This window comes from Coturnix japonica, chromosome 10 (genome assembly GCF_001577835.2).
Source record: "Coturnix japonica isolate 7356 chromosome 10, Coturnix japonica 2.1, whole genome shotgun sequence".
NCBI classification, from domain to species: Eukaryota; Metazoa; Chordata; class Aves; order Galliformes; family Phasianidae; genus Coturnix; species Coturnix japonica.
In genome coordinates this window covers 2377789-2402451 of record NC_029525.1, presented here as the reverse complement: position 1 = coordinate 2402451, position 24663 = coordinate 2377789, and the positions used below count along the sequence as shown (strand labels likewise).

The 24663-nt window shown below is 40.2% G+C and overlaps 1 protein-coding gene across 1 annotated transcript; it reads right to left on the bottom strand.

Moving 5' to 3' along the window:
* Positions 1–1801: 1801 nt before the first annotated feature.
* TSPAN3 (tetraspanin 3) lies at positions 1802–23761 on the bottom strand. Its single transcript, XM_015872462.1, has 7 exons — positions 23596–23761; positions 13252–13443; positions 12235–12309; positions 8156–8257; positions 7785–7937; positions 7472–7555; positions 1802–2733 (listed from the first exon to the last, which is right to left on the bottom strand). The coding sequence occupies exons 1-7, from the start codon at positions 23656–23658 to the stop codon at positions 2641–2643; spliced, it is 762 nt and encodes a 253-aa protein (XP_015727948.1). The 5' UTR covers positions 23659–23761; the 3' UTR covers positions 1802–2640.
* Between the last annotated feature and the right edge of the window lie 902 nt (positions 23762–24663).

Here is a 24663-nt window from a genome sequence, read left to right as displayed (position 1 = left end):
GTATATATGCACACCTAAACACAATACTCTTCTGCCACAAAGTTAAGTGCCAAAGAAGCTGCAATTACTATTGCAATAGGTACACAGGGCAGTACTTCCATGAATAACTGCAACCCACACCTGAGCTTTTTGTCTAAAATGAACTGTAACAGCAACTCCTCAACAAGCAGAACAGGTACTTCTACTGTTTGCAGCTTTTAATAGGGCATCTATGAAGCAATCAAAGCTGGATACACCTCACCTTTGCCTTCTGTCTTGAATACTGAAGTGACTCCTTTTCTACAGGACTCAGGATTAAGGAGCTTTTCTTCAGGGTTATACACAGACCAAAGACCGAGTTTTCAGAAGCCTGCCAGATCACTTTGCAGTCCTGGAGTTGTAAGCAAAATGGATTTATTGCCAATTCAAGACTTTTAACTGTATAGTTATAGTTAACATTAATTAAGCTAAAATATACCAGTTACAAATATTTAGCCCCTCTGGCCTCTAATCACCTTCAGAATTCAGGAACTCTGTGCACAGATCATGCAATAAGGCCACTAGTTTTCAACAACTAACTCAGAGCAGTTACAAATTGTATTGGCTTAGTTTATTACTATGCAAGTAATGTCTAAGGTATTTATTAGATTAAAAAAAGTTTCCACATTTCAGCATGCATTTTCTTTATTCTATGAAGCATGCAGAGGCCTCTCTGGTCTACAAGCAGTTATTTGATGCTATGCAGTCAAGTCATCTGTAGTAATATCTATGTCTTCCAGCAAGATTAACAAGTACGTGCTCTGTAGCAGAAATCTTTCCATAATTACAATGACTTCAAAGAAGAACGCATATGCTACTGTCTGCAGAGCTTATATGTGCACTGTAGCTAGTAAAAGCTGACCTCTTTTTGAAGTATTTAGTTTTGTGCAATACAAACCTGTTTTAAAATCTGTCCTGGTCTAGTTTTCAAAAGTCAACGTTAGTTTCATTTCTCTGAGATTTTACCAAGCATATATAATGTATGTAATACAACGTGATGCAGATAATCATTAAATTCATCCTCTCTTCTAACAGTAGATTCTGTTAGCAGGCTTATGTCCCACATCCATGACATTTAATTCCATAGCCCCAAGAGGCCTTCCAGGTTATCAACACAAACACAATTCTAAGAAAGAAAACGTACGTCCCAAGAGCACATCATCTGCAGCCCGTGTTTAGAAATTAGCACAGAAGTCTACAAATGTACTCTTACAATAGTGAAACAACATGAAGAAACTTAAATCTCTTGAGTGGTTGGTCTTAGCAGACCACACATTCGAATTGCCCTTTCTTAACTGACATTTCTTTGGGTGTCTGAGAACACTGTTGCAATCAATGTGGCTGAACAAATCTATTTTGCATAATAAAGAGCATAAGAAAAAGCAGTAGAAGTTCTGAATATTCTTGTCTCCTGGAGAGGTAAGTGAAGCCTTTGAAAGCAGAGCAGTGACAAAGTATCTGAATAACACAGGACAGATTAACATGTAATTAAAATATAACAGTATTTATCCCCCACCGTTGAGGAACCACACATTCTTCCATAATCATTCTAACAAGGTGCTAACTTTCCACTAAGTTTAACTAAGTTTGTTCTGTTGTGTTTCTTCAGTACTGCATCAAATAAAAATAACAAATGTGATACAAACAAGCTCCCAGCAAACCTTAAGTAAATTCACTTAGATCTCAACAGGTGCTTTCAAAGATTAAAGCTTACACATCCAGCACTTGCGGACTCCATTTGACCCAGTACACTGTAATCGTGAATAGAAAAAACCAGACACAATTATAGGGCGGATATACAGAGATTTATTTAATCAGGTTCACTATTTACAGTTGAGATCACTTTCACATACTACTTTGCTACTCTACATGGCTACATTGTTTCCAAACCAGTTTAAGAGCTACACTCTACAGCTCACTCAACACATAAAACCGCTCCTCATAGAAAAATGAAATATTTCATTATAGAACAGTAGTGCATACATTATACTCCTGAAAAGCCAGCTTGTATTTTAAAACACTAATGCTTGGAAGGTTTGATCTCTGAAGGTCGAAACTGCAGTTGCATGATCCTAAGATTTTGGTTAGTTTTTGTCTTACTATTTATATATAAGAGTACTGGACTTCACTTCAGTGTTTAAAAAGTGACACTGGTGAGGGGCAAGCCTAAAATACTTCTCAAATCAAATACAGCTGGCTTCCTTTGTACAACTTTGGCCAAAAAAGTTCCATGTAGTGAAGGTTTAACAAATTGTCTCCCTCTCTATGCAAGAATCGGTCAGTTAATGCTTAGAGGTAATCTACCAAAGTAGGCACACATCCTTTGACTTCCACATCAGCCAATTTACACTTAACTTGCAAATAGTTTTGAAATCAGAAAGTTTACTAGTATACTAAAACATTTAGATACATGAATTGCTGGCTAGAACAGTGAAAGTCACAGGTATATATGGGTGTGTGTAAAGCTGAGTTGCTTTGCCCGTCACCAGTGTACAGTACGGCTCTCCTCATCTGTGAAAGGTGTGCTCTAAGCTTAGGACAAGAAAACTATTGCAGCAGACCTGGCCCATTCACCTTCCACACAAGTGAGATAAGATTGAACCATGTTGTTTGCATTGTCTTCTAGGCATAGGTTCCACCAGTGATGAGAAGTTCGTAAGCAGGATCCCGACTCCTTCTACATAATACTATACAGGCACACAGCATGCCCAGAAGCTACGGAGGAAAAAGAGAAAACAAGCTGAGTACAAAGAAAGACTTTAAGTTCTTCATAGAAACTGTCAACATGCTCTGTGAGGTTGCAGCCATCCATAACAAAGAATAGCAACAAATGCTTAAAAAAGCTTCTCTTCCTGTTGCAAGCAAATAGAAAGGAGTGTTTGGCCTTTGCTTTTTGCGAGATCATCTTAGACAGCTTTAACATAAGTTGCTTTGGTCAGCCATATATATATGTGTGTGTGTGTGTGTGTGTGTGTGTGTGTGTGTATACATATATATATGCTGCCATAAAAATTCTGATGGAAGAAACCACTCATTTTCTTCTGAAAGATACAGGTTTAGATTGTGTATGCATTATGAAAGATCATAATTCAAATGCATTAGCGCCAATTGCGGTGATGAAAGAGAACAAAACCACGAGTTTTATAAACCTATCCTCCCCTATTTCAGATGCTCTGTCTGTTAACATTTCATGCTAGAAAGCTCAAGGCCAACATAAATTATTCGCTTATAGACAGTTCCCTGTCATTAGATTTTACAGTGCTGTGACTACACTGGCAAAAGTTCACCAGGAATTAAGTGTATGGTTGCTTCAGATACACTTAAAAGACTTAAATCAAATAAACACGGCAGGGATGCAGCACATAATATTTTACAGAAGTGGCCTATTATTTGAGAGGCTTTTTTTCTTTAACAGCCATAGTCTTTTCAAGTTTAGTGATGCACTGTATGGTCTTCAGTACTTGACATGAGCTGCCAATGAAGTAAGATCGTCTTATTTGTTCACATGCATATGGGGGAAAAAAGTCCATTCAGAGATGTAAATATCTATGATCATGTCATAGCTGTGGATTATAGAGCACCACCCCAGCAAGTTACTCAAAGAGAGACTTTAACAGAAAGTATAAAAGAATTCAGGTGGTCAACAGCCCAACAGTTGTAAAGCTTGATGTTAAGTGAGAACATCAGTACACTGGAAGGTGACCGCTTTTTAAGCAAGTCTAATGAAAATATCAAATGCATTAAAAAGTTTTAGAAGCTGAAGTTCAACTGGTACATGCAACATAGGAAAGTCTGATGAAAGATCAAAGAGCTTTACAAACGTTAATCTAAATAAGCAGAGATTAAAAAGAAGCATGCATGATGAAATTTTAGAGCACGTTTTCTTCCTCGGAGGGAACAAGATATAAAGACTTAAAATATTCTTTGCCCATAGTTTATTCTCTGCTTTGGAGCCATAGCCAAAATCATCTTCAGTCCAGAAAAAACATTTGGAGAGTAAGCTCAGGTATGGCACTTCAGCCTGTCTGTTAGTACGCTTCATGCTTCCTTCACTTCCTATCAGTACTTGGTAGCTCCATTCCAGAGGTTAACTTCTAGGTAGGCATTACCTCATGTCAGAGTAAGGGGAAAAACTGAGCTACATGACAGAATGACTCAGCATGGGAAAGTACCCGTCCACATTCACAATTAAATAAAGAAGGCAAGCTCAAGTAAGACTTATGAGATGGAGCTTTGTGGTAAATGCCAGTGGCTACAGAACTCTGAAGAAGGTTTGCAGGCAGCAAGCACAAAAACACCATTCTTTTCCCCATTGAAAACAAAGATAAGATGTAGTGTGCTAGACAGAAACATTTCTTTCATTGTGGGGTTGAGTTTTTCGGCCATTAATCATACTAGCAATGTGTCTCAAGTATAAGGTAGTTCCATCTTATGCAGTTATTCACACAGAGAATCCTGGTTGAGTGACTCAAGCTATTTAATTTATACATTTGTATAAAATCTGAAAACTCAAAAATCAAGATATGTAATAAAAACTTCCATAATACATTTTCGAGTCAATATATAAACAAGGCAAATGCCTTAGAGGGTGAGTAGCAAATATATTCCTGAAATTCACTGCAAGCACAGAATTAAACTTTCACATTTCTTGACAGAAATAATTGAGCATATAACTTTTGAAAAATAAGCTACCATCTCTGAAGTGTTCTAAGGCATTTAAGTCTGTTTCTCTCCAATTGCTACTTAATACTGTGAACAAAAATCTGCTCTAGAACGATACATACATCTTATGAAGCTTGAACAGCATTCAGAGAAGTTTCAACATCCCCCAGACAGATTTCTTTTTCCCTTCTTTAATTGCCTGCTAGTATTAACTATGCCCAATCTCCTTTCATCAAACCAATTAGCCTTTTTTTGGTCCTGCTAAAAACTTAACTGGCTGTACAGATACGCCACGTTTAGTATCTCAGATGATCATTTACTAAGGAAGATATCTAAGAATGAACTCCCACAGCTTATCAAGCAGCACTTGATCCACTGTGGTGCCTTTGCTCCCTTCATTTTGCCTCCAATTTATTAATAGTTCAGTGCTGTCACTGTGGTTGATACCAAAGAATTATCACACCCTTCCAGATCCCCATGGTAACTAGAATATGAACACATTAAAATTAGTTCTATGCAGAAAAGACTAAGTCTTCCCACAAACCACAGTCCTTATGAAAGTTCTTTTCTCCTCTCAGTCCTTCCATTTTAAAGAAAGCAGTGAAGGCTACATTTGCTGACTTTAAGCTACAAGGTAAGCTTTGAACCGTCTTAGTGCATCACAAAATGAACATCTATTCAGAGAGGACAGTGCTTATAGGAATGGTTACAGAGCTGGCCAAAAGGTAAAAACAAACAAACATGCCCTATTTTATTATGTTGGTCCAGTGGCAGATGATGGTGGAAAGGCAGTAAAGGGTGAACACTCCCACCAATATTCTGCTCCATTTTGTTGTCACTGGCAACACTGGGTCACATCCACTGGTGTATGTTTTCACAAGCATTGCATGCAGGCTACTGTTCATCACTGGTGAACACACACAGCAGACAGTAGTGACAATGTTGTAAAACAGCATTTTGTAGCTGAGAATTTGCTCTATCAAACAGTGTTACTGTGCTCTTTGTCTCCGTTGTAGTTTCAGTGGAAACAGATAGGAGACATTACTTTCAGAACAACCTATGTAGAAAAAATTTTTATTAACTTTCCCAAACAGGTGTCACAGATTGTGACACACAGCATTACTACAGCACCAGCAAATGAATTTGTCAGATGTTCTTATTTTCTTTCAAGCTGTTCAGATATGTACTTTCTGCCAATTGCTTCGTTACTGACATGGAGGCAAACGAAAGCATCCACTGCAAAAGGAATGCAACCAACATGCTTGCCTAGAATTGATTAGCCAGGAAGAACAGAAGGATGCAAGTAGTCATATCTGCATCTCAAGCGTGTGGTAGGAATTCTGGCCCAATCCCAACAGAGAGAAATTATAACAGTTATAATAGCATGTCGGAGTGGACCTGGTAATCGACCTGCAAACTCCACTATTCCAAATAATGCCTCCTCTCTATTCAGCTCACCCAGTCTCTCAATACACATTTTCTACAACATAAAAATCTGGCAGATTAAGCTCCGTTGTGGAAATACCTACATTTTAATTACAGAAATGTATTTCAGTATTTGAGCTGACTAAATATTGCTTTAGAAGGTAAAAATTAAGAACAGCAATTAAAAATATCTTTCCTCAGCACACTGAGCACAGAACTCATCAAATTTCAAGTTTCAAATCTGAATTAAACTGGTTCTGGACAGTTCAGCAGCTCTATCTGTTCCCTATGAGAACAGCCTAGTAGAACAGAAATAGAAATTGAATTATTCTCTCAAAATTGTTTTCAAAAGATGATGTGCTCACCTTTGAAACACAGTCCAGCTCAAAAGCTGGTTTTGAAAATTGAAGTGCTGAAGCTTCCCAATTCAACAGAAATAATGTTTTCTGCATTCAAATGCTATTAAGAGTACTGAAGTAATTGAAAAGCAGTTTTCAAATCTTCTTGGGATTCAGCACCCGTAGTACATTTCTCAGAGACCATAAAATTGCCACAAACTGAAAATGTGATTAATGTACCAAGCCTGCCTGATTGAGGAAAGCTCAACATTTCAAGTTTATAGGAATGTTTAAAAGACAAGCATAGTTTTGTATCTCTCCTGTGGTTTTTTAACCTTAGTACGTACTGAGATGTTGTTTCCCCGGTTACTTCTTATGACCAGGGAAACGATACCAATTAGGATTCCTGTGGAAAATAGTCTGCACTCAACTTCAAGCAAGCAGGGTCTCTGCTTTAGAGCCCCTTTTTTGGTTCAAGTCCAGCAATTGAGACATCTTCAAGAAAATGCAGAATTCTACCCAACAAGAGCAGATAATGCCATCAAAAACCTTGCTGCATTTTGTGGGTGGTCTCAACATCATATGTATGCTGTGAAGCATACACTGATGTGCCTCTAAAATGGCATGAAGTATAAGCCATCTGTTTCAAAGCTGTAAATTAAATATGCAAATTTTTATTTCAAGTCTCAAATGCCTTCAGAGCACATTCACAGAGATAGATACCTGATGCTTAAGATAATTAGCTTCAAGCTGTAATTTATCATTTCCATTCTAACTGATTATTGCACATAGCAGACTGTTCAGCTATCTTGAAATCTAACAGATATACATTCCTGTTTGCAACAGATTTTAGACCACGTTTAATTGAGAAGTTTTGTCTTGAGGTATTTAGATCATTTTGACCGAAGTTCATTTCTCTCTCAAACTAAGTGCAAACTAAAGCTGTCAGCATCCTTCACGTAACTCTAATAGCATGGACATCAGTTCAGAATGTCATCTGAGTTTACAGACAAAGAACATTCTCTTACCTGAATAGCAGCAAATGCTAGTGCTGCCCAGATGACATACATCATTATCTCTTGAAGCTTCTTTACAACCAGAGCCTCACAGCCCTGAAACAAAGAGGCTTGTTATATATCCCTCTGGGAACCACATTTAGATACACATCAAAAAAATTCCCCAAAGCATCAAATAAGGAAGAAAGAAAAAAACAAGAAAAAAGGGTTTTTCTTTACAAGTCATGTTTACTTCCTGTTAATAACTGTCACACCTGAATTGATACTTATACCAAAAAGAAAATTAAATGATTGTCAGCAAAAGCTCACACTTGGGCTGTCTTACCTCAGAATAAAGGTCCATTGGACGGGTCAAACTGCCAGTACAATTGCTGAGAGTTGCTTTGCAACAGCTAAGTGGCACACTGTTGTTCTTAGTTTGTTTGAACCAGACAGTATTCTCCCAGTCTGTGTAGTTATGGATCCCACAACAGCGCAGCTGAAGAACATACAGGTAAAAAGCTACTATTTTAACCAGTCATTAAATTGAACGAGACAGGTAATACGAAAAGCACAAACATGTTAAGGTTAGGTTTTGCTACTTCAGTGTTGCAAATTATACGACAGCATTATTTAAGCAAATCATAGATTGAATGGATTGTTAAGTGGCATTACAGCCTAAAATCATTTAATATTTCACACATCTGGCCATCTCACCTGCCTCTGTACATAGTCAATAGCACGACTGGCTGCATCAGGATTTGTCCCATTGTATCCATTGTATACCTTCTGAATGCTATGATCAACTTCATCTTCCACCTGTGAAGCATAAGCAAAGCACCAGCATTAGCAAACCAACAGAAGTAGTACAGGTCTAGGTAAGATAATTTCACTTTTAAGTATAAAACGGAGAAAACAGAGATAATTCCCTAGCATTATCAAGTTAAGTGTGCTTTGATGGTACAGCTTATTAAAATTCTGACTTGACTTCGGCAAATATATTACTAACTTAAAGCTAATAGCCAAGAAAAAAGCAAGAAGCTACCTTCAGTAAGATTTTAGACAAAGCTTAGTGGTCTGTCTCAGAAAAGAAACTGCCTTTATTGTAACCCATATCACAACTCACAATACCAGACATTCCATGGAATTAAGAGCTCTCCATAAGAGCAAGTATGCACCTTTCCACTTTCTACTCACTTTCAAAGGTCCAAAGCAAAATCAGTAGAATCACCCAGACTAATTCATTTTATTTGGGACCACAAGTATATAACAAGGTCACATCACCTGCTTTCCCCATTCTGACCAAAGCAGGGGTAAAATATCAAAGATGAGGTATTTTGATTGACTATTCTACCCTACAGTGATCACACTCTCTATAAAATCCACCTCCCCCATGCTTTCTGAGAAATGTTGATGGCAGTACATGGCACATAGCAACGGCATTGGAACAGCTCCTTAAGCTACTGCAGATGAGTCAAGCTGCTAAAGATGCTGTTCAGTGCTTGTGCCAAAAATGGATGCTACTCAAGAATCATCACTCGTCCCCCAAAAGATGTCCAATATCCACTCTGTAAGTCTTGCTAGAATCCTTTTGAGTAGCAGAATCCTGTAAATTGTTACATAAATGCAGAAAGTTTGGGCTTTTTGAACTTTGGTACTGAAGTTCAAAAAAAAAAAAAAGTTCAGGATAACCACTTTCAGAAGGAATTATGCACAAGGAATTTTAATTTCAGGACTGAACATGAAGCATATTCTATAGAATTGCAAATTATAGTAGGAGAATCTTGTGAACACATCGTGTCAGAAAGATTCAGGTTGTTCAGCTGCTCTAAGCGAAGGATTTTTTGTAGCAACTGTATAAGCTTATTGCCCCCTTCAAAGAATACTGGTTATTTTCACAAGTAGATCTTGCGTTAAGACAGATATAACCTAAATACAAGTTAACCTACACAGTCAACTTGTTTCAGACTAGTTAGGAATCAGTTGTTTAATTTAACTAATGTGGTTTAGAACACTGATTTATACAGAAAAAGGTATCCTTGTTTTGTTACACAGATAAAAACAGTTTTAAATAAATACCCATAAGTTGTTTGACTTCTTTCAGTTAGGGCAGTATGTGTGAAAGACAAAGCACAAAGCTATCACAAAAAAAGAACCTTACAGACCAAGTTCCAATCCCCCTGCCATGGACAAGCTTACCAACCACGAGACTTCAGGTTGTCCAGAACCCCATTCAACCTGGCCCTGTATACCCCTCTGAGCAACCTGTTCCAGTGCCTCACTACCCTCTGAATAAAAATTTCTTCCTGACACCTAACATAAATGTCTTTTACTTCAAAGCCATTCCCTCTTATCACTATTAGTGTAAAAAACTGGTCCCCCTCCTGCTTACAGACTCCCTTCAAGTATTAGAAGGACAAAGCCAGGTCCCCCCAGAGCCCTCTTTTCTCTTCACAGGAGAGGTTCTCTCTGTGGCCCTCCCCGGGACCAACTCCAACAGCTCCACACCCCTTTTGGGTTGGGGGCTCACAGGCCTGCACACAGTACTCCAGATGGGGCCTCATGAGGGTAGAGTACAGGGAAACAAACCTCTCCCTTGCCCTGCTAGCAGCTCATTTTGTGATGCAGCTCAAGGTACTTGTTGGCCTTCTGGGATGCAGGAGCACACTGCTGGCTCATGCTTTACTCTTATCAGAACCCTCAAGCCCTTCTCAGCAGGTCTGTTCTCAAGGTGTTCTTCTCCCAGTCTGTACTCATATCCACGACTAGAATGGCACAGGTGCAACATCTTCCAAACTTGGCATTACTGAACACACTCACATGGGCTCACTGGATAGTATCCCCTCCTGTTGTGTCAAAAGCACTGCTCAGCTCGGTGTCATCAGCAAAATTCCTAAGGGTGCACTTGATCCTACTATGTCATTGATGAAGATGTTGAAGAGCACCAGTACGAGGACAGACCCCCAGGGATACCACTTGCAACCAGCCTCCACACAGACATAGAGCCACTGACCACAACCCTCTGGCTGCAACCATCCAATTAACTCTTTATCCACCAAACAGTCCAGCCTTCAAATCTGTATTTCTCCAATCTAGAGATAAGGAGGTAGTGCAGGAACATGCCCAAGGTTTTGCACAAGTCTAAGCAAACAACATCAGTTGCCCTTCCTTAGTCCACCCAATGCTGTCACTTCTCTACAGAAGGCCACTAGATTGGTTGAGCACAATCTCAGAGAAGCCACACTGGCTATTGCAGCCTCATCTCACACGTGCCTTAACATCTCTTCCAGGAAGATCTTTTCCATGGTCTTCCCAAGCACAGACATAAGGCTCAGTGGCTTGTAGTTCCCCAGGTCTTCCTTCCTTCCTTTCTTAAAAATGGGAGCTATGTTCCCCTTGTTGCAGTCATTAGGGACTTTGCCTGCACCCAAAGCTTTTCTAACCTGATGGAGAGTGGCCTGGTAACCAAATCAGCCAGTTCCTTCAGAACCCCAAAATGCACATCATCTGGAGCCACAGACTTGTGCACATTCAGTCTCATGAAGCTGTCCTGGACTTACTCTGCTCTTACACTGGGATGGATTTCAGTCCCCTGATCCCTACCTACAGGTTTCAGGGATGTGAGAAGCATGGGGAGCCTGACTGCCAGTGAAGTCTGAGACAAAGGATACGCTGAGAACCTCAGCCTTCTACATGACTGATGAAGCCAGTTCTCCCTTCTCATTTCCCAGACGGCGCACATTCTCCTTTGTCTGTCTCTTCTGACTCATGTATCTAAAGAAACCCTTCTTGTTATTTTTTGCATCTCTTGCCAAGTTCAGTTCCATCTATGCCTTAGCTTCATGATCCCAACTCTGCATGCCCAAACAGCAATTAATCAGAAAAAGTAACCAAAAATAATCAGAAATGTAGGCAGCTTTCACCTCACAATTTCACTTGTAATAGGTATGACACTCTTGTTGCCCTTGAGAACAACAGTTTAAAACAGTAAGTACCAAAGGGTAGTAGAAAATGTCCATTTTTTACTAACAGTAACTTTGCCCTTTGAAGAGATTTAAAATTTAGTTTTCAAATACTGACTCCTGCAAGTCAGCTAGGTTAGCATAAGGCCATGCTGTCACTAAAAAGATGCTCCGTGCCCTTCTTTCACCCAAGCTCTGACCCCTCATTACTGCCTGTGAAGCTGTGTAGTGACAAGACAAAGGGAACATACAAGTTGGGACCAATCTAATTTTCAGGCAATTCAAGTGTGTAATTTCAGACAGGCTACAGAAGACAGATGTATGCATCTTTTATCTGTCCTGAATGCTGTTAACCAGAGAATAGTAAACTGCTCTTACACTGGAATTTACAATGACTGAAGCTCAGCCCAGATCAGATGCACAGTAATTTCTGAAAGACTACAATGTTATATGCTATGTTTCTGCATAAACTGGAGCAAAGAGCAACCATTCAAGCTACCATATACGAATCCAACATGTTTCTCATTCTTGGGAAGTACACAGCTTTCCTCAATTGCTTCTAGGGGACTACGTGCACTATGAGCTAGAGTCCCATCTGATCAACTTACCCTTTCAGTGCACTGCCAAAGGTACCAGAAATATAATGTACATTGAGGTAATTGATAATGTTAAACTGTTTGAGACACTGCTATTCTAAATTTTAGTATATCAATCTCAAGTTAACACCATGAATATCCACTAATCAACTACAGAATCAAATACAGCAAATACCACATCTCTGTATTTTGGTCCCAGGTCACAGTAAAATATTTATTGAAATTTAAAGGTTATTACCTTTGCTCTATAGATGTATCCAAGAACCACCACCACAACTTCAGTAATGAAAACCAGGAGCAGGATGATCACAAACTGTAGAACACAATTCAAAATATTTATGCAAAGATTTTCACACACTGACTACCTGAAAGTCTTAGAACAGCCTTTGATGTATTACGAAGTTTTTTCTCAGGTTCCAACTAAGCAAATTACCTAAAGCAGGTAAAGAAAGTTGATCAAGCCAGTCCTGAGGTGACTTAAGCTTTAGAGCTTATTGTTTTACCAAGTAATAAGAATCAGTCAGCTAAGCTCTGATCATTTGGACTGAAAAGCCATACTGAAGCACTCAGGCTATTGCTAAAAGTGGTACAGACTAAGGGAATGTTTTTTCAGCTTGAAACAACAGCAATAACAAGCTATTCATTTGTATTAGTATACTTGAGAGGACTTTTAAGCCTTCGATTAGTCCAGACAGCATCTAAGGCAACAAGGTGAGGATGATTTAAATGCTGGCCTAGTTTAAGTGATACCTAATTCTCAAGCTGAAGTTACAGTTAAAATGCTTGAAAACATACATTCCTGGAAACTAAGTGTCCATACAAAGAACATTTAAGGATCATAATCATTCTTAGTCAGCCACAATACTTTATGTTTAACACAAGAAAGCTTCTGTCTCACCTTTCCCCTCTCCCATTCCAGCTTTTCAATCACAAAACATAAATCAGATTTAACATTTATTATGACTTAATTATAAGGAGGTGATTGCAAAAGAAGAAAGATCACAGCACTAAAATGAGAAACACAAAGACTCACCTGCTGCCTGAACAGGTGAACTAACACCATTATTTAGAACAGAAAACCAAAGTAGGATGTTAGGAACACAATTAACAAAATTTCAGGCTATAAAACAAGATAAGAGGAAATACTTAAAAAAAAAAAAAAAAAAAAAAAAAAAAAAGAATTTTGAACATCTATTAAAAGGGCAAAGGCCAGAAACACAAGGAAACAGCATCACACAGCAGTTCTGCAACTTACCGTAGCGAGTCCACAGCGACTTTCACGAATTGTGGCACAGCATCCAATAAGTCCAATAATAAAAAGAAGTGTTCCCACAGCTATGATAATAACTGCTGGGATGAGCGTGTAGACATCTTCAAAGAAGTGATCATAGTCGTCGTATGTGATGAACACATAGGCTCCCACGTAGCACAGTATGCCTGCTGCTGCCTACAATAGACAGTACCATTTAAGATTCTTTGAACACCAAACTCTTCCATCTGCAAGGCGACTGCGTAACTATTATTCTTATTGAGTACCACAAAGTAGTGCTCTTCAGAAATATATATTTTTATTATTTCACTCATCTTTACTAAATCACAGTGTATGTTTGTCTGGAATAGCTCAAACAGAGGCTGGCTTCCCAACTACATTTAATCTGGATGGTTCTAGTTTTGACTAAGCTATATTAGTCTCCTAAGGAGTGTAGTTAAGAAATGAGGGTAACCATACCATTAACACCAAAGACCTGCCCCCTTCTCAGATACATTCCCTCCTGAGCTGTTAGCTTTCTACATGTATACTTCTGTATACTTCTGATAAATGGATTTCAGACCACTTTCAGAACCAGTTTATTAGCAATTGAACAGCTATGCAGAATATGTATGTGGTTTTTAACCACCATCAATTAACTACTTTGTTCATTTTGCTGTCTGACTATCCATGATTTAAGGTCAGAACTGAATGCATCCATCCTTGTGAACTAACCTCTCCTAGAGATGGCAGCTTGTTTGAAGTCTAAAGCACCAACTGTTAAAAGACAGGAAAAAAGCCACCTTCCTAAGGGCCACTGCGCTAAGTGGTCCTTTACTAAAATATAGGGTGAAAAAAATCACTTCAAGTTACTGCCATATAACAATATATGGCCTGAATCAAATAGCACCACCACACTCACTACAAAATGAAGCAATTATATTCAATTGATTTGCAATGACATTCAACATCATTTGAATGTTTCATGATACTTCCCTGGTATCACAACACATGAACTATCTGGTTTGCTAGGCTAAGCTAAAACAACCCATTCAGAAAGTGCAAAGTCTAAGGCACAATTTGAGGAATTTCATCTTGCAGTAAAAGCTGGTGTAACCCCTTCCAACCCACACCTCGGGCACAGAAGTTCACTCAGCAGGACCCAAGGAGGAACGCTGCAGCCTGCCTCCCCTCCTGCCCTCCATTCCCACTCAGAGGCTTTGTTAGCATCCCTACCCCTGCACTGTGAAGCAAGAGGGCAGACAGGATCCTCTCTTGCTATGAGACTGAGCCACGCAACAGCAGTGCCAATGAATACGTCTGGTCAAGGAGGGACCTCAGGAGATCATTTAGTCCAATGTTCTGTTGAAGGCTGGATCAACAAAGAATTCAGACCAGGCTGCTCAACAGTTTGTCCAGTCTTGAAACTCTCTAAGGGTGGAGATTCAACAGCCTCCCTAGGCAGCCTGTTCAGTATAGCACAGAAAGACTGGAGAAAACCAGCGCCTATTATTTCAGCACACTTTGCTACTATCTATGCTTAGTTCTGCAATATTACTGCAATTATTTTCCATGAAACAATATTTGATAAGCACTGCTAGGATGAAGCATCACATAAAAATACCCTCTGCAGCACTTGGTTATAGAAACATTAGCTTAAAAAAAAAGGGTATTAAGTGCCAGCTCAAAAGTATCCTGTTCTGTTTCAATCTGAACAACACATTCCACCTCTCTGCCTTCATTTCTGCAGTAAAGGTAAGTGTGAACTCCACAGGAATTTAAAGCATGCAGAAGCTCACATTCATCCAGTAAAAAGTACCATGTGGACACAACAGTCACAAAAGTGAAAATTAACAGTCAAAGACCAACAGTGAGATATCAGCTCCAGACAACAAAACCTGAGATGAACAAGCTATTAAGACACTTGTCCCCTCACACAAAGCACCAAGTGCTAATCTGCCTGCAGAAACCCTGCCATGTTCGGTGCAGGGTGGCAAAACACAGATAGACAGTTGCTGTAGACAAAGCAAAGATTCAAAGTAGTATCACTGAACAATGGAATTACATTAACTGTTGCCTAGCAATGAAGCATGTGAATGACAGGCCAGTGATCTCATCTCCCACCTCTAAGAACTAAAATGCTTGTTAGAAATATGGTATTATGTGAGGTGGCAGAGAAAAACGGCTGCAGCTGGCATCAGGCACAGAAAATATTCAACAGTGAAAGCAGAATCATTTGTGAGCCTCTTTGTCTTCCCCTATGGTGAAAATTTAAGCAGCTTCCATCTTTTCTAAGAAAAATGTAGTTATACAGACAGACTTGAGACTCCTGCATCAGCATACACATTTAAATATCTTTGAACAGAGAAAGAAATCAAGCATTACAAAGCTATCTCAGATGTTAGCTTCCCATCCCTCCTTTGAGAAGCATTCCCATTTGGAGTGACTCTGCCCTTCCAGTACCTATGTGGGACAAGTCTAACACATAGAGCCTCAGAAATACATGAGCACAGAGTGTGTTTTTCCTAAAGAAAACGCTGCTTTGTAGCTGGGAGGTCACATTTTTCTTTAGGTTTCTCAGATTAAAGCATTGCTGCTTGAAGTCCTCACTTCAACCTTCTCACATGTGGTAATACAGAACATACCAGCCATGACAACACTGGTCATTAAGCTTTGATTCCAAGGGTTGCAGGATGGGTGGAAAAAGCAATGGAAGTTTGGAAACATCAGGGTGGATCCCTCCATCTGCAAAGTGCACTAGAATCATGAAGCACTAACTGAAGACATGGTCTCTCTACTTGAGAAGTGAGTGTCTAACCAAAGAAGTGTCCATACCCTTTGGAATGATCACTGCCTCTTCCACAGAATCATATGAACAACTAATGTTCTATGGAACAGAAAGTAAATCCACAGAATACTGAGTCTGTTCATCTTAAGCACAAAAATGCCTAAATAAAAAGCCATCGCACTGATAAATGTGTTTCTCCTATCATTAAATATAAATGAAATACACGACCTGCACAAATTTCAAGTCAGTCCTTTATAAGCAGGACTGAAAGGAGAATTCTCAAACAATCTGCTCAAGGCTCTGAATAGAGATGGCAGCAGCTCCTGACTCTGTGCCAGGTCACATGCATGCTCTATGGAGCTGACTGGTTGTTCAGTATTCACACATCCCTTGGGAGCTGTTTGCATTTAACTTAAGAGTCCTGAACTTGATGTGGCATATTCTTGTTTTAGCATAAGTTAACCTTTAAAAAGGCTGCCAAGACAAATCCAGTTGATGAGAATAGTTTGTTGATTAAGTCTTTAATACTCAGACACTCCATTCATCAGAGCAAAAAAATTAAGACTATATAGGCCCCTATAGCTCAGAAAAGCTTGATATGATTGCTTCGGCACCAGGCTCCAAGGCCTTGTTGAATAAAGAACAAGAATGCAAGTAACTGGAGAGAAAACCATTAGACCTACTGTGCAGTGCATACAGTGATAGAAAGCATCACTCAGTGTTACAGGAAAGCCTTGAAAATTGGGGTTTCCACCTTTGGACTGCTGTAATACAGATCCCTAAGTCAATGCCTGCTTTCACTGAAGCCAGCTTTCACCTTGCACATGCACTGAGGTAGACAAGCTTACAGACTTTGTTGACATACCCTGCAGCATTTTAAATAGGCAGCAACAAGCACTAAGAATTGTCTTCACACTTTCTGTAACTCATACACAGCAGGTTTGAAAGCTAAGACTTTTGCTGCCAAAGAGCAGCACGACTGGAAAGTAAGAAACCAACAGCACTTGCTCTGCTGATCATTTATTTATCAGCAGTGGAACAAGGCAGCTCTACTTACATCCTATGGCTTTCTTACACTACCTTAACTTTCCTTCCAAACAGATCTAAATGAAACCCATCCCAAGGCTGTCTGCACAAAGCATTGCCCTTCATGCTACTTCTGCCATTTCAGTCCATTTCCACAGCCATTTTTTCTTTTTTTTCCTAACTCTTGCATTTAACTGAACCAAATAAGAACCCAGATATTGGTCATTCCACTGTTATGTTAGCCACACTACCCTCCCAACACGCCTACTTCCTTCTTGGTGTTAAAGCTTCATTCACGCTGCTTTCCTAGTCTGATACTCAGATTCACTCAGATTTGGGGGTGGTCTGAGGTTGTACCAGTTTCATTCCAAGTTTCTTTTCTCCATTTGCATATCAACTTATTGACATTTTCTACCTGTACACAGAGAACACTGGTTTACTATCCAGTTTTCAGTCTTAAATCAGTACCTTAAAGTGCTCTCTTCCCACCCCCCACCCCTGATCAGTTTTTGTTGGTTTTTTTGGGTTTTTTTGCTTTCTCTACTTCAAAGTCCAGTTCTTCAGTTCTAAGTTCAAAGGCCCCATAGGTAGGATCAGGCCCCTCTTCATTCTTCTCAGCTCCTCTTCATTTGGCATTACATATTATAAATGTCACTAGTTGTGAGATGCAGAGCACAGGACCAAGGGTTTTTACTGTAACTGAATGTTTCCAATATCACCCTTCTTTTGTGTCTATTCAGTCAGAATCACAACTCTGACTCTCCACAGTTTCCAGACCTCTTGCCCTGCACCAGCACAATGATTATGACATGCTATGAAGCTGTCTTGCTGAGTGAGACAATACTTTAAATCCTAAATACCAATCTAATACATGGTGTTTCACTTCACAAGCTGTTTTTGCTTCTCTCAGGTACAAACTTAAAGCACAGATCTATATCTGAGCAATCCTAAAACACCCTCATGAACCCAAGTCTTAAAGATCATCCTGTAAAGAATCGTGAGATTTCTACTTAAAGGCAAACAAAAGCCTTGAGAAAAATCAGGACCTGATTCTGTTTGTTACCTGAAAATTGGTGCCCAAATGCTTTAAGAAAATCATTTGGAGGCTGTGATGCTTCAGGAACTTTATACCCAAATTCCTGATTTTAAGTTCTGCACAGTGCACTGGATTCCAAACTGTTCAATGTTCCTGAAAATACACACATTTCAATGGCAGAAGAGCAGAGGCACAAAGTAGGCTACTTTCACATGCCAAAGTTAGTCCTTCAAATAAAAAGGCTTCTGTCAAGTAATCTCCTCAGAGGCAGCCTTCGGGATCATCTGTCAATCTACTCTTTGATCATCAAAATACAGCCAGAAGTTTCCTCATTGCCCTGGCTTTCAAAGTCCAGATCAGAAGATGCTCAAGCTTCCAGTGAAATGGGAAGGTCACCTGGTTGATTCCTAAAGCTCATTTCTGTCTGCTTTTAACTTTCTACATTTCTTCCTATTGCATTTCACCAAATTCTGCCCTTGCTGCATTTTCTTCCTTCACTTCTACCGGCAGTTCACAAACACACTCTACTTTGGATGGCTACAACTCCTTAAGGTCAGCACAGCTAATTTCTCTAACATAATACTATGTATTGTCGAATAATGTTACTGTACTGTGGTGAGTATGCATAGTAATATAGCATGTAAAGAACTGTAAAAAGTCTTCTTGCTACACTGAAATGAAGCCTGGAGATTCAACAACCACACCTAGGGTTATTTTACACTAGTTTAGTCAAATAAATAGTAAAAATAATTATTTCAAGCTAATTAAGTAATTTAAAGAGCAGTTAAAAGAGTTTGTGACTACCAAGTAGAAAGCATCACAGGAACAAATGCAAACTTGATTCCTTTTCTCAAGGAGCAGATGTACAGGTGAAGAAAAAAGCCTCAAAGCAAACATGGGGTATTAGGTACTGAAAGTATTTCTCTACCATTTTCACATTTATTTCATTTCTTCAAAGGGCTTTCAACTAAGTTGTACAAGTCACCTGATGAAGCTTTAACTTAGTGCCTTGACTTCAGCTGCAATGGAATTGTTTTCTTCAGAGTGTCTGGTATGATGCCATGCTTTGGTTCTAGGAGTAAAACAATGCTGATAACACAGGCGTGTTGAGAGCTGCTGCTAAGTGGTGCTGCACAGAGCCAAGGCCATTTGCAGCAAAAGGCCCGAGGAGCTGAGAGGGAACAGAATTAGGACTTAAACTGGTCACAGGGATGTTTCATACCACACGACATCATGTGGAAGGAGTTTGGAAGGGTGGAGGAGTTCATCTCATTTTCTTCCACTGCTCAACTGCAACTGCCTGTGCTTCACTCATTACAGCTATCATCCTTTGCAAGTAGTTTAATCTCAACCCACAAGTTCTGCTTTGTTCTTTGATTCTCACCACTTTCCCACTGGGGGGGGGGGGGGGGAGATGCTTCAAAAGTATTCTGGATAAACGCACTTAGTAGAAGCATTATTGTTTTATTTCTTTGGTGTGATAAAATGAAATAAAACCTAACATCAGACTTCCCAGGAGATGAGTTTTTAAAGTCACAAACTGGGTAGAGATGGGCTAAATCAGCAGCCATAAATGAATGAGCAGGGACAGCTATGGATCAGATAGCACGACTGACCTTCCTTTTCCATAAGGCAAAGATAAATATGGAGCTACCACATAATAATTAGAGATGACAACCTACTTGAGTCCAATATAGAAAAATAAGAGGATCTTACTCCTCATGAATCAAGAAAGCCTGTGTGAGCGTAAGCAAAGGCACTGCTCTTAATGTCTGCTGCCACAAACAGGGACAGCTTCTCTTGGCAGAAAGCTTTTAGCAGCACCATTTACACTAGCTTGCTTCTTTATAATCTGCAGCAGCAAAAGGAACTTGCTATTGCTAGCATGCATATTCTGTATTAATTTTAAAGTCTTGTCAACTGAAGGAGCTGTTAACAGTATTAAATCACATCTACATTAAGAAAATAATACAATCTTTTTCTTGCTGGTCTTTTTTTCCCCCTAAAGGTTAGTAATTGCCAAATACTCATATAAGAGCACCTCTGTGAATTAAAAGAAATTGCAGAAACTGTACATGTGAACTATTGCAACACATCCAGAAGCCTGAGGTCAGCATCTCAGAGCACTGCAACAGCTTCATACAGAACAGGAATAGTACAGTGGCTTCACATGATGGGAAGTGCCATCAGGGAAACTGCCCACTTCAGCAGAACAATCCAGACAATACTCTTTACTTATTAGGAAGCATCAAAAGCTCAGTTTCTCTTCTGTTAAGTACTTAATCAGAGTGAGGGTGTTTTTTGATACCACTGTTATGTTAATCTAAGAGACCTACATGCTGGTTAGAGGTGCAGCCTCACAGTGCTGTCCTCTTCCACAATCCCATCTTCTTTTGTCTTTTTATTGAACCATTGCTTGCAACTGAGAAATCACTTTATCCAATAGCGTTACGGTGTTCTTTCCATTTGTTCTAGTTTCCATGGAAAGAAATAGGAGGCATTACTTTTGGAGCGACCCGCATACTTAAAGGCTTAAACTTTTCTGATCAAGACACCATCAGGTTCACGGTACCAAAAGAAAAGCTGATAGATACTAAACATTTTCCCAACAAACCAAGCAACAGATAGAAAATAGTACCAAAGGAGAAAATAAGAACCAATATGAGTTCAAAATATCAATTATTCTTCATAAGTTACATTCAGGCTGTTCTTTTTCCCCCAGGCAGCAGCACTAATAATTTTCTGAACATCTCACATTCAAAAGACTTGACTATAAAAAAGTGTTCTGAACATTCACACCCTCCCACAAATATCAGAACTGTGGGTAGGGAGGAAAAAAAGATATAATAATATAATAATAGAAAGTCCTGCAATGGAAAGGCACCACTGAGTCCAATTCTTGGCTTCACATTGGACCACCTAAAAATGCAACCATATTTCTGATAGCACTGGCTAAACACTTCTAATACAATTCTCTTGGCTACTTACCAGAGCTCTCAATGGTTGTATCAAACTAATCTCAAGTTTAAAGACAGAATTCAAGTTAATTCTGCAATATAAATGCAGACCATAAAGATTATGACAACCCTGTTGATCACAAGCTTTACATACGACACTCTGAAAAGCCATCCTAAGTTTAAAAAAGCAATTCAAGGTTTCACAGCTACTTGACAAATGATTGGCAGTTGACTGTCAAAAGCCTCAGCGTAGATCTAGATGATCTGATTATCAATACTGGAATGACACATGAATGACAATCAGAACATTTCCATAACGGCACAGAAGCAATTACACAGCCAACTAGACAGGCACTAAATGTTACACACCTTCAGTTCAGTCACCAAATGAAACATGCTAAATCAAGAACTCAAATGCTTCCTTCTCTTTTACCATTGAAAACTGAGATGCACAACTTTTGCTGATATTATATAAGAAGTACATTCACTCCTTCCCACCCTTAGGCTATAGCTCGGTTCTTAGGCTATAGCTCGGTTCTTAGGCTATAGCTCGGCTAAAGAGCCAAGACACAGGTTTTGAGGCTTTCAGTTTTGGAGAAACCTGCTCTTTTATCACTCTATGCACAACTTCTGACCACTGTAGCTGCTCCCGGTCACAAAGCTGCCAGCAAAAGTTGCCTTCTTAGACTGGAGATAGGTTACAGAATACACTGGTGACATTTTGATTTGACACACAAGTACTTTGTATCTAAACACAATCTGTCTACACATCATCTGGGTCAAGTCTGTCTCAAGAATAGAACAACCATTAAAAACCCTAAAACGCTACTAAGTATTATACAAAATAGCTTCTGTGCTTAGCACTGTTTTCTTTGAGAAAGCACACTTGCAATTAAGTAACTAAATGCACCTTCCCAATATGTAAAACATGAAAACTATCACTGAACTTTGGGGTTGGAAGGGAAAACTCATAGAGAACTTGCATCCATTAACCTAATTTATATCAGCAACTAAGGAGCATGAAGCAGCCCTTCAAAACGCAACTCATAGCAACTTCACGTCCAGCGATAAACTAAGCAGCACTCAGCAGCGATCACATTGCTCTTCCAGCATTACTTCCAACTACACATGCAACAAAAAACCACTCCTTATAAAGGAGATTCCAGCTGTGCTCAAAGGCTGATAGAACCACATGACACTTCAAAGCTGAGCAATGAAGGCTATTCCTAACACAGATCTTTTAAATATGCCTCACCTACCTTCTCTTCTCTGAACAGCTGTGTAGACATATGCCAGTGAGACTGCACAGACACACATTTTGCCTGACCATAACTCATTTTTAGGCACCCAAGAGACACATTCCTTTGTAAAAAATTACCCTCTAACACTTGTTACATGTCATATGGTACTAGTCATTATTCAGCTAAATATAGCTACATTTTTTATCTTCTGGTATCCCCTTACCCAACTATTCCCTCCTTGATGCTTTGAACAGCAGTGAAATCTTCCCTTCCTGGAGCTGGGATCAGGAAATGAGACGCAACATCCAACCTCCTCACCTCCCCCCCCCAAAAAATATTGTATATATTCTTAAAATTTACAGACAATTTAATGTAGCCTCTATATGCATTGCTGTGAGAGGGCAACGATGACACTGAGCACCCACCTTCTTCAAGGTACCTTCCAGCAGTTCCCCAGGCCGGGTAAGCACAGAATGAATCACAGAATGACCCAGGTTGGAAGGGACCTCAAAGATCATGTAGTTCCAACCCCCTGCCTGGCAGGGCCACCAAACATACACCTTTACTAGATCAGGTTGCCCAGGGCCCCGTCCAACCTGGTCTTGAACACCTCCAAGGACGGGGCATCCACAACCTCCCTGGGCAGCCTGTTCCAGGGCCTAACCACTCTTTTAGTGAAGAAAAAGCGAAGCACAGCTGGGGCAGGTTCAAGCAAGGCACAAATACAGCTGTAAAACTGCGCTGACTAGAGATAGTGACTCACAGGACTCACTGTCACATCATTAAGTTCGACGTATGTCATAGTTCTGTGTTAAACGTGTGAAAGAAGCCTGTGTCACAGACCTATCGCTGAGCGTTCAGGCTTTAAAGGCTGATCATTAGCGGCTGTAGCAGCTCTATAGGAACTAAAGCGGCAGATCCGCACAGCTCAATGCCGCAGCTCCAGCTGGATCACGGTACACAAGAGCCCCTTCCTTACCGCAGGATCTCTGCTGCTCATTAAACCTTTACAACCCAGCGCTCAGACAACAGATGCAGTTTCATCCACCTCCCAACTCCGGAGGAGGCCGGCTTAGAAAACAAGGGGCTGCACACACCCATAAGAGCAAGAAAACACAAACACTTTGAACGAGAAAACGTTTAAAGGGCGATGCGATAAAGAAACGGGGTTGGCGTGGCGCTGCCAGGCGGCGATAAGGCCGGGACAGCGGCGAGGCAGCGCGGCCCACACCGCGCTCGGCCCAAACCCTTCCCACCCCACACCGTCGAGGTACAAATCTCCCCCGACCCCTCCGGACTCACCCAGAAGATGAGGTTGAGGAAGACCAGGACGGTTTTGGAGGAGGTGATCCCGCACTGCCCCATCGTGTCGCTGCCGCCTCCCCTCAGCTCCGGCCGCGCGGCTCCGCTCCCCTCCCCTCAGCTCCGCCGGCCCCACCCCACGTGACCCGGGCAACTCCAAGCGCCGGCGCGGAGAGCCTAAGATGGCGGCCGCCTGCGTCACGTGACAGCAGGGGGCGGGGGAACCTAAAATGGCGTAGCAGCTCTGTGGAATTGGGATGGTCCCCTTCTGAGTTAGGCCTCTCTAGGTGCAACTTATCTCCCATCCTATTGCGGGAATCAAATGTTGCTTCTGCATTTAGAACAAAACATGAATATATGAGTGAAGAAATTTGTAGTTATTAGGTAAAAATCATAGTTACAAAGACTGCAGCTCCTGTCTGTCCAGCTATCTGAAATAAAACTATTTTTGGTGCTGGACAAATAGGACCTGAGTGATAAAAGATCCAAAGAGGAGAAGTTAAAATAACAATATACCTGTATAAACTAGCAATAATGTATGTTTTAATGTTTTGTTGTACACATTGCAAAAATATACAAGTCGTGACATACGTAAGGATGCGCCTGAAGAGATATGGGGAAGGACTGGAATCACCCCCCTCCCAGGCTCTTTGTTTAACGACGGACTCTGGGACAGAATGGAAGAAGCTTTGAAGGGAATCAACATATCAATACGATAAGAGTACCGAGACATCTTGGAAACAGAAACAGCAGGATGGCGACTGACTGGCACAAGATAGCAAGTGAACTAACAAATTTCAGAATGTAATTAACAAATGCAAACCTTGGGTAAAATTGTAACCTGTAATACCCAACCAAAGGGGACAGGGGAGGGGAAAACATATGGGAGAAAAGGTATAAAGACTGTAACATCATGTCCATAGGTGCGCTTCTGCCATCAGGGTGCCCGCCATTGCAATCACGAATAAAAACTGCTTTTTATCAGAGATACTGTCCTGACCAAAAATTATTGAGGATATTTCCAACACTATCACTGTTAGCTGAGAAAAGTGCCTATCCCCAACCATG

What these genes read in the sequence shown, in the direction of transcription:
- TSPAN3 (XM_015872462.1), bottom strand. Translation starts at nt 23,658, where the DNA reads ATGGGGCAGTGCGGGATCACCTCCTCCAAAACCGTCCTGGTCTTCCTC. An exon ending in TCCTCAACCTCATCTTCTGG is followed by an intron (nt 13,444 to 23,595) that starts GTGAGTCCGGAG and finishes TGTCTATTGTAG; the next exon opens with GCAGCAGCAGGCATACTGTG. An exon ending in CAATGGACCTTTATTCTGAG is followed by an intron (nt 7,556 to 7,784) that starts GTAAGACAGCCC and finishes TCTTTGTTTCAG; the next exon opens with GGCTGTGAGGCTCTGGTTGT.